Source organism: Elephas maximus, chromosome 17 (genome assembly GCF_024166365.1).
Source record: "Elephas maximus indicus isolate mEleMax1 chromosome 17, mEleMax1 primary haplotype, whole genome shotgun sequence".
In the NCBI taxonomy this organism is placed as follows: Eukaryota; Metazoa; Chordata; class Mammalia; order Proboscidea; family Elephantidae; genus Elephas; species Elephas maximus.
In genome coordinates this window covers 83,930,876-83,943,447 of record NC_064835.1, presented here as the reverse complement: position 1 = coordinate 83,943,447, position 12,572 = coordinate 83,930,876, and the positions used below count along the sequence as shown (strand labels likewise).

The following is a 12,572-nucleotide window of genomic DNA, read 5'->3' as shown; positions in this document are numbered from 1 at the left end:
TTTTTAATTTTGAGAGCTTACAAGGGCCTAGCACTGTGAGCACTTTGCACGCATTATCTCATTTAATTCTCACAGGAGCCCCAAGGGATATATATTATTATATCCCCATTTCACAGATTAAAGAAACCATGGTTTAGTGAGATGAAGTAACTTGTGTAAGGTAATTAGCTAAATGTCAGAGGCGAGATTTGAACCCACTTCTTTCAGACTCGAGGGCCTATACTGTCATCAGTATTGGTGATTTTAACTTACTCATATAGAAGATTAGTCAAAATGCCCTCTGTGATGTTATTGACGTAGGTATTGATTGTGAACACATGGTAAGTAGATAGACAGTGGTAATGGAGGATTCTAAGACAGGAATCAGAAAGACTGCCAGAGATCTCCTAGGTCTCCCTTTTGCCCTGCAGTTCAGGGCAGGGGTGGAGAGAAAGGCAACAAAGGGTTGCATAGGCTAGAACGGCTTTGTAGCACTTAGAATATGCCAGCATGTGTCTGGATAGGCTAGAACGGCTTTGTAGCACTTAGAATATGCCAGCATGTGTCTGGATAGGTTTAGAATGGCTTTGTAGCACTTAGAATACGCCAGCATGTGTCTGGATAGGTTTAGAACGGCTTTGTAGCACTTAGAATACGCCAGCATGTGTCTGGATAGGCTAGAACAGCTTTGTAGCACTTAGAATACATTAACACATGTCTGCCTTTGTCTCTTTTGAACTGAACAGCATCGTCCAAGTCTGAAGGCTCTCCATCTCAGCGCCTGGAAAATGTAGCGAAAAAACCTGAAGATAAAAAAGAAGTCTTCAGACCTCTCAAACCTGCTGTAAGGATTACATAAAATCAGTTTTATTTATTTCAGGCCTGAGTGAGATCTTTCTGGTAAAAATAAATAGTTGAGAGGTCTGCAATCCTTTTTGTTAGCCCCCTTAACATATTTGACGAATTAGAGGGAATGGCGTAAACCCCAGATACATCTGAGCCTTGCTGTCTTACTCGATTTAGGTCCTGTAGAAAGCATCCAGTAGAGTAATACTTTTTTATAGGGTTTCAGCTGTACATTTTATGTACAGCCAGCCTCATATAGAAACAATACAAAGTGTAGCTTTTGTTGAGTGAAGTTTTCTTCTAAGAAAATAGACATTTAAAAACACACAAGGAAGAGATAAGAACCTTTACACGGACAGATGCACGCACACCCATGTTCACTGCAGCACTGTTTACAATAGCGAAAAGATGGAAGCAACCAAGGTGCCCGTCATCGGATGAGTGGATAAATAAGTTGTGGTATATTCACACAGTGGAATGCTACGCGTCGATAAAGAACAATGATGAATCCATGAAAGATTTCATAAATGGAGGAATCTGGAAGGCATTATGCTGAGTGAAATTAGTTGCAAGAGGACAAATATTGTATGAGATCACTATTATAAGAACTTGAGAAATATCTTAAACAGAGAAGAAAATATTCTTTGATGCTTATGAGAGTGGGGAAGGCAGGAGGGAGGGAGAGGGGTTTTTACTAATTAGATAGTAGATAAGAACTATTTGAGCTGAACGGAAAGACAACACACAATACAGGAGAGGTCAGCACCACTGGACTAAACAGAAAGCAAAGAAGTTTCCTGAATAAACTGAACACTTTGAAGGCCAGCGTAGTAGGGGCAAGGGTTTGGGGACCATGGTTTCAGGGGACATCTAAGTCAATTGGCATAATAAAATCTATTAAGAAAACATTCTGCATCCCGCTTTGGAGAGTGGCATCTGGGGTCTTAAATACTAGCAAGTGGCCATCTAAGATACGTCAGTTGGTCTCAACCCACCTGGAGCAAAAGAGCATGAAGAACACCAAAGACACGAGGTAATTATGAACCAAGAGACAGAAAGGGACACAGAGCAGAGACTACATTAGCCTGAGACCAGAAGAACTAGATGGTGCCCGGCTACAACTGATGACTGCCCTGACAGGGAACACAACAGAGAACCCCAGAGGGAGCAGGAGAGCACTGGGATGCAGACCCCAAGTTCTCGTAAAAAGTCTAGACTTAATGGTCTGACTGAGACTAGAAGGACCCCAGAGGTCATGGTCCTCAGACCTTCTGTTAGCCCAAGACAGGAACCATTCCCAAAGGCAACTCTTCAAACAGGGATTGGACTGGACTATGGGATAGAAAATGATGCTGGTGAAGAATGAGCTTCTTCGATCAAGTAGACACATGAGACTATGTGGGCATCTCTTGTCTGGTGGAGAGATGAAAGGGCAGAGGATGTCCGAAGCTGGCAAAATGGACACGAAAACAGAGAGTGGAGGGAAGGAGTGTGCCGTGTCATTGGGAGGAGAGCAACTAGTAGAAGTATATAGCAAGGTGTATATAAATTTTTGAATGAGAGACTGACTTGATTTGTAAACTTTCACTTAAAGCACAATAAATTTAAAAATTACAGAAAGAAGAAAAATAATAAAATTATTAGTAATTGGAAAAACACACCCACACACACAGGGAGCCCGGGTGGCGCAGTGGCTAAGAGCTCAGCTGCTAACTAAAGGGTTAGCAGTTCGATTCCACCAGCCACTCCTTGGAAACCCTGTGAGGCAGTTCTCTGTCCTATAGGGTTGCTATGAGTTGGAATTGACTCGACGGCAAGAGGTAAAAACACACAGAAGAAAGAAAAGCCTTTTTATCTATTCGCTTGGCATTAAGCTTCACTTACTGTTAATGAGTTGGGCATTTACGATACTAGTTTTTAGAATAATTTTTTTTTAATCACCTTCTTAACTCTGTTGCTTAAATGCTGCCTTTTTGTACCTGGGGTGATAGCTGTACCTACTTCTCATACTTCTCCTGTAATCCTTGTAGTGTTCACTGGCCATGTAACTGCACGTGGGGTGGGGTTTTAAGTCCATCAGAATTTTGATTTCCTACTTGAACTGATCTCTGTGCTTCTCCTCTCTCCTCTCTTCCTACCACGCTCCCTCATCCTGTGCATTCTTCGTCAATGATGACTTTTCGGACTCAATGAAACCACTGCTGTACCAAAGGGTGAAGTGGTAAGCCCCATGTCTGAAATATTCTGCCTCAGCACCGTCCTGATTGCCTTTTACACTTAGCTTGTTTTCAGTGTACATCTTTGCTTTCCTCTACTTGATGCTTTTCTCTTTTCTAGAATTTCAAAACTTTAAGCTTTTGCTTCAGCTTTTTTTAACACAAAATTTGTTAACATGAATTTTTTAAGTTATCAAATGCATCTTTTGAGTCACTTCTTAAAATGCCAGTTATAATCATGAAATAATAGCAAGGCTCAAGGTACAGCGCTTGATCACTGTTACTCAGAGGCTCAAGCTCAAAGACACAAAGCTGTTCTTAACTGTGGAAAAGAAGAAAAATAAGTTGTAACTACTAAAAAAAATTAGCAAGATACCCTGCTTTTTTAGAAAAAAGAAAAAAAAGTCATAATTTTAAAATAAAATTCCCAAGTAGATGTACTTTGGAGTTTTATATAAAAATGTAGAGTAGAAATAACAAGCCATCTTGAAAGTTGTGTTTGGCCAATTGATCAAGTCTTAAAGTATCTCAATGTAGAAGAGTAAAGGGAAGGGAAACCCTTTAAAAATAACTTTAACTATGGATTTTTTCTCTTTCTAATGTCCACAGGAAACCCTGGTGGCGTAGTAGTTAAGAGCTATGGCTGCTTTCCTAAAGGTCACAGTGAGAATCCACCAGGTGCTCCATGGAAACTCTGTGGGGCAGTTCTACTCTGCCCTGTAGGGTGGCTATAAGTTGGAATCGACTCGATGGCAGTGGGTTTGGTTTGGTTTTTGGTTTAACGTCCATAGTCATCGGAGGTACTATGAGGAAATGTGGGGAAGGCGCAAAGGGGAAGACAGTTAAGGCCACCTCGCCTCCAGCCCGCGGCAGTCAACCGCCTTATCATCAGCTTTTAAATGAACATAGCATGTTGTTAACAGGTGGCCAAACAAGATGTGTTAAATGGTATACTAGCACTCGCTTCTCTACTTTCACGTTTTGTGTAGGTTTCAAATGTTTAAAAATAAAAGAAGTAAAAATAAGAACTTAAAAAAAATATACTTTAAATTGAGCCTGTTTAATTAGAAGCTTGCTTTCTAGACATTCCCCTTGAAAGAAGACTTTGTCATCTAGACAGGCATCTTTACAACAAAGCCCAAGCATCTGTCTACATAGGTTTGTTGATCTAGAATGATGTATTTGGAAAAAAAAATACAATCAGGCTATCATAAGCAGATTATTGTATTTTTTGTTGTTGTGGGGTTTGACCTGTATTCAGTATCCTTGGCTGTCTTTTCTTTCAAAAGCTGTCAGAGCCCACCTTCGTATCAAATATCAAACTCTGGTAAACGCTCTATAAAACAGTTGTACAAAACTGACATCATGGCTCTTTATCGCTGGTCCCAGTAAAGAACTTCTCATTCTTTTCTGTTTTCTCCCCACTCTTCCCTTGGCCTTATTCTCTCCTTTCTGCCCTGTGCTTCAGGATTTGACAGCACTGGCCAAGGAGCTTCGAGCGGTGGAAGACGTGCGGCCACCTCACAAAGTGACCGACTACTCCTCATCCAGTGAGGAGTCGGGGACGACAGATGAAGAAGATGACGACGTTGAGCAGGAGGGTGCTGATGAGTCCACCTCAGGAGCAGAGGACACCAGAGCAGTGTCAGTCCTTGGTCCATTTTAGGGAGGACGAGGGCATGCCCTTCTAGCCCTCTTCTGATGTGTTTTCCTAGACATATGTTTCCATGAGCATTTAACATTCACTCATCATGGATTAGGCAGCAGCCAGCCTTTGGTTTTCACCCCTTCTCTTCGTTTGTAATCCATGTGTATTTCAATACTTCCTCACATGCCCCAACATGTACTTTGTTTTTTCTTTGCAGTTTCAGGCGATGGTAACAGGGTAATTGCAGTTGGGTTTAATTACCTTAACTAACTTTTAAGTTTTTGCTCAGAAACAAACTGTGCTGACAGGAACTTCCCTTGTTAAAAGGACATGGCTAAGCCCTTGTTTTCCTCGAGGAAACTTATACCTATATCCTGATCTCATCTTAGGACTTTGAGAAGGTGAACAATTCCCACAGAATATCTTCGACGAGTGGAATTTTGGCCCTTAGCTTCTGGATTTTTGTCTTAATAGATCGTCTCTGAATTTGAGCAATGGTGAAACGGAATCGGTGAAAACCATGATCGTCCATGACGATGTAGAAAGTGAACCTGCCATGACCCCGTCCAAGGAGGGCACGCTCATTGTCTGCCAGGTACCTACGTCCTCTCTGTCGTCAGAACTGAACTCTTCCTGTAGTCATTAACCCACTTGCTCATTCACTCACTCACGCTGTTTCTCCATCGTCATCTGTTTCCATGTTAACAAGACCCAGGGTGTAGCGTGTCCGGGGCCAGGGAGGCAGGTGTGTGCTGCATGCCGAGAAGTTAGCTGGTAGTCTTCCACCTACGTCGCAGCTCCTCTGCATGTTCTGCGGCCGCCCTCGTTCAGGCACCACGCTGAGTCTCACGGTCTGTGTCTGAGCGGTAGAAAAGCCACAGGGAGTCCTTAAACAGACTCACAGAGCGAGGCAGCAACACCAGAGTCCACAGCAGCGCGACCGTGTTTGTCCTGCAGAGAGCTCCCAGCCCTGTGTGTCTGCGCAGCGCTGCGTCGGGAGCACGGTAGGCAGAGGCCGCTAAGGTGTGGGTGAGCCTCGCCACACTCCAGAGAGACGGCTAGCACAGTGTTTAGCACAGTCTGGTGGCAGGTCTGTCTTCTGTGGGCCCAAACGTTAGTTTCCTCACATGTCAATTAATTGAATGTGTATCACCCAGACGTGTTCAGTTTGGATTACTGAGTGTTACAACTGTCTGTTCATTTCTTAGCTTAAACTTGACAGAGGTGTTGTGCTTCTTAAATAGAGCAGGGCTCCAATCTAGCATTTGGATTTTTCCCTGAGTGGGTTTGTTGATACGGCCGTGTATCTGGATGGAAAGTGGGAAGAACATGGAAAAGACCAGGATTCAAAGCAACAGCAAGGGTACTTTCTAGAGCTTTAAGCAGAAAGATTAATAAAAAAGAAAAAAAGGCGGGGGGGAAGGGAAATAATAGTTTTGGTGACAGCAGCAAGTGGGGCAGATAAACCAGGTTGAGCGCTCCCTGCTCTGAGTCCTGCGGCCACCAGATGGGGTGCTTTGAATTCTCTTGGCTCAACTTAGGCATTCAGTGAGGAAGTGTGAGCAACCCAGGCAAATCTCTCCAGGCTCTTTCTCAATAACATAGCAGGATTTGAAAGCAACACAACACCAGCAGCAGAGTCAGTTATCAGTAGGGTCATAGGCAACTTCAGCAGCACTTGAACGAGACAAGTGTGCCTGTTTTTTCTGCAGAGTACAGTTGACCAAAAGCGTGCCAGCCATCATGAGAGCAATGGCTTTGCGGGTCGCATTCACCTCTTGCCAGATCTCTTACAGCAAAGCCATTCCTCCTCCACTTCCTCCACCTCCTCTTCCCCATCCTCCAGCCAGCCGACACCCACCATGTCCCCACAGACACCCCAGGACAAGCTCACTACTAATGAGGTATGTCTTGCACCACAGCTGGCTGCTTTCTTAGGGTTAGACCGGCACTGCCTAGTCGCTAGTTTGCAGAGGAGATCTTTCCAGCGCCCTCACCCCTTCCCTCCCCGCCCTGCTTTCTCCTGTCACCACCCCTTCCCCTCATCCCCTGAGTAACAAGTTTCAGATCTGCATACAAGTCCCTTAACCTTAGATCAGTTTCCCTCCAAACCTGCCAATTCACTATTTAGTTTTCTCTAGATGAGTTTAGTTGCATGGCTTTCTTTATTCAATTTATTTTTAAAAACTATCGATAAAATAATTGCTGTGTTCTCAGACCCCTTGTGAATTTGGCATGAAATTCTTACATTCGTTTGTGGAATCTGCCTTTTTCTTTTTGTTTTATTATTATTTTATATCCAACAAATAAAGGACAGGAGAATTTGGCCTTATCTGGACAAGCTCGTTGTCCTGTTGTCCTGTACAGGGATCTCAGGTTAAGCAAGAAGGGTAAAGGCCTGGGAGTGCTTCTCATTGAAAATTTCGTAGGGGAAATCCTGCGTGCTTGTTGGAAGGCCTGACTGTGCTGCATGGCTGGGGTGCTGGCTTGCTCTTTGGAACAGGGTTATGCCCCAGGCAAAGTGCCTGACCCCCGCTTGAGGGCCTGTACTGAAACCAGTGGTGCCATATCACGGGAGGTTTGAATTAAATGGTGCATTTCCCTGACAGCCGAGGGAGGTTGGAACTGACAGGTGGCTTCAGCCAATCGTGTCACTGAACTGCCCACCCGCTCCTGTTTTGGTTCCCTTGTTGGAGAGAATCAGAATAACCCTCTCCCCTTCAGGAGCGGGGACTGCTTCCTAGGCAGACTTAGCATTAGATTGGCCATCGGCTGGATTGGCCACAGGCTTGTGGTTCTGGGGAGGGAAGCCTGCAAGGAGGCAGGTGTGTCAGGTGAGAAGAACGCAGCCTGGGGAGCTCAGGTGGGCGGGGCTGTGGCCCAGCGAGCGCGGACCTCGAGGTGCCCGTGGGGAGAAGGGGCGAAGTGGGGCCAGACAGAAGCCACTAAGTGAGACATTTTCTTTTTTCTCCAGTGATATATTTCACCTACACTCACATTCCTCCTTATATTTGTATTTTAAACCTTGCTCCATTTTGCTCTAACGTGCAGTATTTTACTATAACCCTTAACGCACTAAACCGGCAAGTTTATTTTTCTGTTTGTTTTGCTTTAATCATCATTACATGTTCACTTAACAATTTGTTTCACTTTGTGTTTTTTTCTTTTTCTTTTTGTCTTAAGTTACATTATTAACCAAAACACTAGCGTTCCTAGAAGAACAGAAGGATATGCCTTACTTTGTTATTTGCACGGTTCACTAATGAGCCCTTTTTGATCCGGGTTTAATGGTTAACACACCTAAAATGGTAGCCGACACTTCTGTAGCTTTCTGGCAAGAGGCTCAATTAAAAAAAAATAACTTAAAATGAAGATTTGCCAACATTCCAATAAAGATAAATTGGATTTTTTTGGACAAGAGAGAAAATTAGAAATTGGTGAATTGAGGTCAAAGACGTTCAGCCCTCCTTTAGAAGTTTCAATTATAATTTTTATTTTTTTATTTTAAAGCTAGGTGCTTGAAATATAGATTGTACTAGTAGCTTACAACACTTCTTGTTTGGGGTGACAGATACCTGTCTCAGAAAAGAGGTGTGACTCTTTCTTCCAGCGGTTCCAGGTTAAGTGACCTGTCCCTGGGGGTGGGGCATGCCCACCTGGGAGAGCCCTTAATGCAGATTTGGGAAATGATGGCAGAGGCGCAGGGGCTGTGTAATGGGGGCTTAGTGTAGTAGAGCAGTGGATTACAAATGTTTTCTGTATTCATCTTTTGATGTCATTTGTATTAATAAAATTGAAATTTACATTGCAGACACAGTCCGCTAGTAGTACACTCCAGAAACACAAAGCTTCCTCCTCCTTTACGCCTTTTATAGACCCCAGATTACTACAAATTTCTCCATCTAGTGGGACGACAGTGACCTCTGTGGGTAAGTAAAGTGGCAGCAGGAAAGCAGCTGAAAAGCAGGGCTCACTCACTTTGAGTTGCCCTTTAAAGTGGTCTAGGCATGGCATGGTGACCGTTGGCAGGCACAGACTCCGGGTACAGAAACCGTTCCCATCATGCTTGTATTACCTTATTTGCAACGAACTGCATAGTCGATTTCCTTTTTCCATATACATTCCTTTCAGATTTCTTTTCCTTAACAAAGTACTGGTTGTGGCTTACAGATACTTAGATAAAGTGGGGCAGGGAGGCATGGCATTGGTGTGGCTGGAAGATAATTCCCAGTGTACTGTGTTGTAGTGGGATTTTCCTGTGATGGAATGAGACCGGAAGCCATAAGGCAAGATCCTACCCGGAAGGGCTCAGTGGTCAATGTGAATCCCACCAACACTAGGCCACAGAGTGACACCCCCGAGATCCGTAAATACAAGAAGAGATTTAACTCTGAGATTCTGTGTGCTGCCTTATGGGGTAAGTTTCTTGCTGTTTCTCTGATCCTTTTGTTGTTACTCTGAGCGGGATTGGCTGGTCTCATAAAGAAGTACTATTTTGAATAGTTTGGGAATTTTTTTGAAGGGTTGTTAACAGATAAAATGGAAATTTGTGTTTAAAAATTAGAGACAGGAAGAGTTTACGTGAGAGGGGAGGTTGGGGGATGTGTTTTTATATGTTTTTAAGAGATGAAGTTTGGAGCCATAAGAAGGAGTACAAACAGAGCCGTGGTGGGCTGGGGGCAGAAGGTGAATGGAAGAAAAGTAGAAGCGACAACTAAGGGAGAGTGGTAGAACCGTTAGCATAGCACAGCAGAGAACCAGCCCACGGACACAGTTGAAGAAGACGGGGCGGTTAGCAGCGTGAGAAACCGCAGAAGTCGAAGAGACTGCAGGCTCCAGAAAGCCCAGCTGGTGTGGCCGTAAATCCTTGGTGGCCACTGACAGCAGTCTTCTGGTACATTCACAGGACAGGAGGAAGTTCCATTGCCAGGTGTTTAGTAGTGGAGCTGATGCAGAATTTCTAAAGAAAAACGAGGGCCAGTTAAACAAAGAATTTGGGAAAAAGGGAGAGAACCAAGATAGTAGTTTCAGAAGTAGCAGGGGCTGGGTAGGTTTTGTATCAGCAAGAAACGACTTCAGATTATGTGGAAATTGAGGGGAAGGAGCTAGTGAAGCACGGAAGGCCTCCCAAGGTTAGGGTGAGAGTGAAGAGTTGCCATCTGTGCCGTGGAAGGGTCGACGTTAGAGACGGTGCAGGGAGGAGTGGATGAGGACGCAGGTGCAGGGTTGTTAAAGGGCAGGGAAGCATCTAAGCAGCTCAGGTGGGGTGCCCTCAGTCTTCTTGGTGTGGACTGGGCAGTGCAGGCCCTCTCGGGCTGAGCACCTGAGGGCAGAGATCTAGCTGAGGCAGAATGCGACGTCTGCTCTTGTAAAACGTGCGCTATTTTGACGAGTCAAAGAGACCCACGCTCTGTGCCCGCTGGTAGATTTTTAATGGGGCAGTTTTATCGGGTCAGAGCCCTGGGGGCCCAGTGGTTAAGAGCTTGGCTACTAACTGAAAGGTCAGCAGTTTAAATCTACACATTCCCTGCTATTGAGGCATACTTTTCTTAAAAGGGAGTTCATTTCTTTGGTGGCTGTTATTTCCCCTGTCCACCCCCGCCTCCGCCCCAGACATCCTCACGAGTGCCCATCACACTAATCCTGTTCAACATATTGCTGTTAAAAAAAAAAAAATTAGTGTAGCGCTTAAGAAAATACCCTGGGGAGGGGTGTGGCTGGCAAAAAAGCAAAAACCAGAACTGAAGATGGTCACATTAACTGGCATAAAAATTCGGTATTTCCCATTTTCCTGCTCATCCCATCTCCGTGAAAATACGGATGGAGCAATTATCTGCGAAAGCACACAGGCTTTACTCCATGTCTCGGTGAGTTTAGTGCCCAGTTTAAGGCATGAATACGAATGTATACATGTGCAATCCCCTAGGACAATCAGGCCATCTATGCTACACGCTACAAAAGTGGTTTAGACCATCGAGGTCACAGACCAAGGCAGCAGGGAGTTCAGGGAAGTGAGTGAAAATGAAGAGGGAGAATCTGGCTCAAAGAGGAGAGCGTCTCGGGTGCCGGACTCAGGCTTCTGACCTTCTCTTGCCAGGAGTGTGTAGTTGTTGAGGAAGCTATGGCCTGACTCAGTAAGTATTTTAGGGAGAGTAGGGTTATTTTGATGTGCATATCATAAGAATGTAGAGAGAAACTGTTGTTAACAATTTCAGTTAAGATCTCAGTCCATCAGGTATAAGAATGCAGAAGCCTGAAGTAGAGTGAGAACAGAGGGAAGGGGAAGCAAATGATAGATAAGAGGGGGTGTTATCTGGTTTTGGTTTTGACTAGTTTTGAAGCAGAGAAGGTGATGATGCTCTTGATACCAAAACAAGAGAGACCATTCAGACTCATAACGACCCTATAGAACAGAGTAGAGCTGTCTTGTAGGATTTCCAGGGAGTGGCTGGTATATTCTATCTGCCGACCTTTTGGTCCACAGCAGAGCTCTTAACCACCGTGCTACCACGTGTTCTTGATAGCCATAGCAAATGTTGGGAAGTGTCAGTGGAAAGCTGTAGCATGTAGAAAAGCAGGGGGTGGGGAGGTGGAGTAGGTTGGGGTGTGCTATCAGGCAGGTAAACACACAGCAGAGGAGATACCTGTATGTTATCTAAGAACCAGACAGTGTGTCTGGGGACAAGGACAGAGACTTCAGAAAGCAGCTGGAGAACAGCGGGAAGACAGTGCATGGCCAGGAGAGCCAAGGTGGGTCAGAGGAAGGCACCTGTGAAGCATTCTTAGGAAATTGAGGGGCAAGAGGACCGAGGGCAGTTCTTTCTTGGGATTTTATGATGATGGAGAGTGGTCTTTGAGGAAAGCTTAAGCTGGATGATAGAAGCCAAATTTTAAGCTGTTAAGGTTTTGAGGGGTACTGTATGTCTCTATGGAGCTCTGGTGGAGCAGTGGTTAAGAGCACAGCTGCTAACCAAAAGGTCAGCAGTTTGAATCCACCAGCCACTTCTTAGAAACCTGATGGGGCAGTTCTGTTCTGTCCTGTAGGGTCACTTTGAGTCAGAACTGGCTTGATGGCAACAGTTTTTTTTGTTTTTTTTTTAATGGTTTTTGATATATATATATGTCAGGAGGTACCAGCCCCTGAAGAAGGACATCATGCTAGTAGAGGGTCAGAGAAAAAGAGGGGGACCCTCAACCCTCAACGAGATGGATTGACACAGTGGCTGCAACAGTGGGCTCAAACATAGCAATGATTGTAAGGGTGGCGCAGGACCAGGCAGTGTTTCTTTCTGTTGTACATAGGGCTGCTATGAGTCATGACCGACTCGACAGCACCTAACAACAACATGATATGTAGCCCTGGTGGCGCAGTGGTTACTAGCTGCTAACCAAAAGGTTGGCAGTTCAAACCCACCAGCTGCTCTGTGGGAAAAGGATGTGGCAGTCTGCTTCTGTAGAGATTACAGCACAGCAAACTATAGGACAGTTTGACTCTGTCATATAGGGTCACTGTGAGTCAGAATTGACTCAGTGACACACAACAACAACGTATCAGGCCCTGGGTAGCACAAATGGTCTGTGCTTAGTCACTAACCCAAAGGTTGGTGGTTCTAACCCACCTGGAGGCTCTGTGGAAGAACGCCGTCGATCTGCCTCCATTAAGATTACAGCCAAGAAAACCCTATGGAGCAGTTCTATTCTGTGACACATAGGGTTGCCATGAGTCAGAGCTGACTCGATGGAACTAATAACAACTACATATATAGTTCATTCCAGAAGTTTGCCAGTGAGAATAACAAATGATAAAGGAAGCAAGAAGAGAGTCCAGGGTATCAGATGAAGGTTTGTCTGAGTCTCTGGTGTGGTTAAGGATATGTAGAATC

The 12,572-nt window shown here is 44.7% G+C and overlaps 1 protein-coding gene across 47 annotated transcripts in view; it reads left to right on the top strand.

The window, feature by feature from the left end:
• Positions 1 to 12,572, top strand: part of MAP4K4 (mitogen-activated protein kinase kinase kinase kinase 4) — a 221,182-nt gene that overhangs the window by 194,464 nt on the left and 14,146 nt on the right. For 15 of the 47 annotated variants that reach the window (XM_049856285.1, XM_049856274.1, XM_049856272.1 and 12 more), the window contains 6 exons: positions 726 to 823; positions 4,510 to 4,685; positions 5,164 to 5,284; positions 6,402 to 6,593; positions 8,501 to 8,618; positions 8,936 to 9,106. In XM_049856285.1, coding sequence (XP_049712242.1) covers positions 726 to 823; positions 4,510 to 4,685; positions 5,164 to 5,284; positions 6,402 to 6,593; positions 8,501 to 8,618; positions 8,936 to 9,106 — 876 coding nt within the window. Of the gene's footprint in view, positions 1 to 725; positions 824 to 3,037; positions 3,047 to 4,509; positions 4,686 to 5,163; positions 5,285 to 6,401; positions 6,594 to 8,500; positions 8,619 to 8,935; positions 9,107 to 12,572 lie in introns of all 47 variants that reach the window. The other 32 variants (XM_049856291.1, XM_049856281.1, XM_049856311.1 and 29 more) reach the window with 3 other exon arrangements.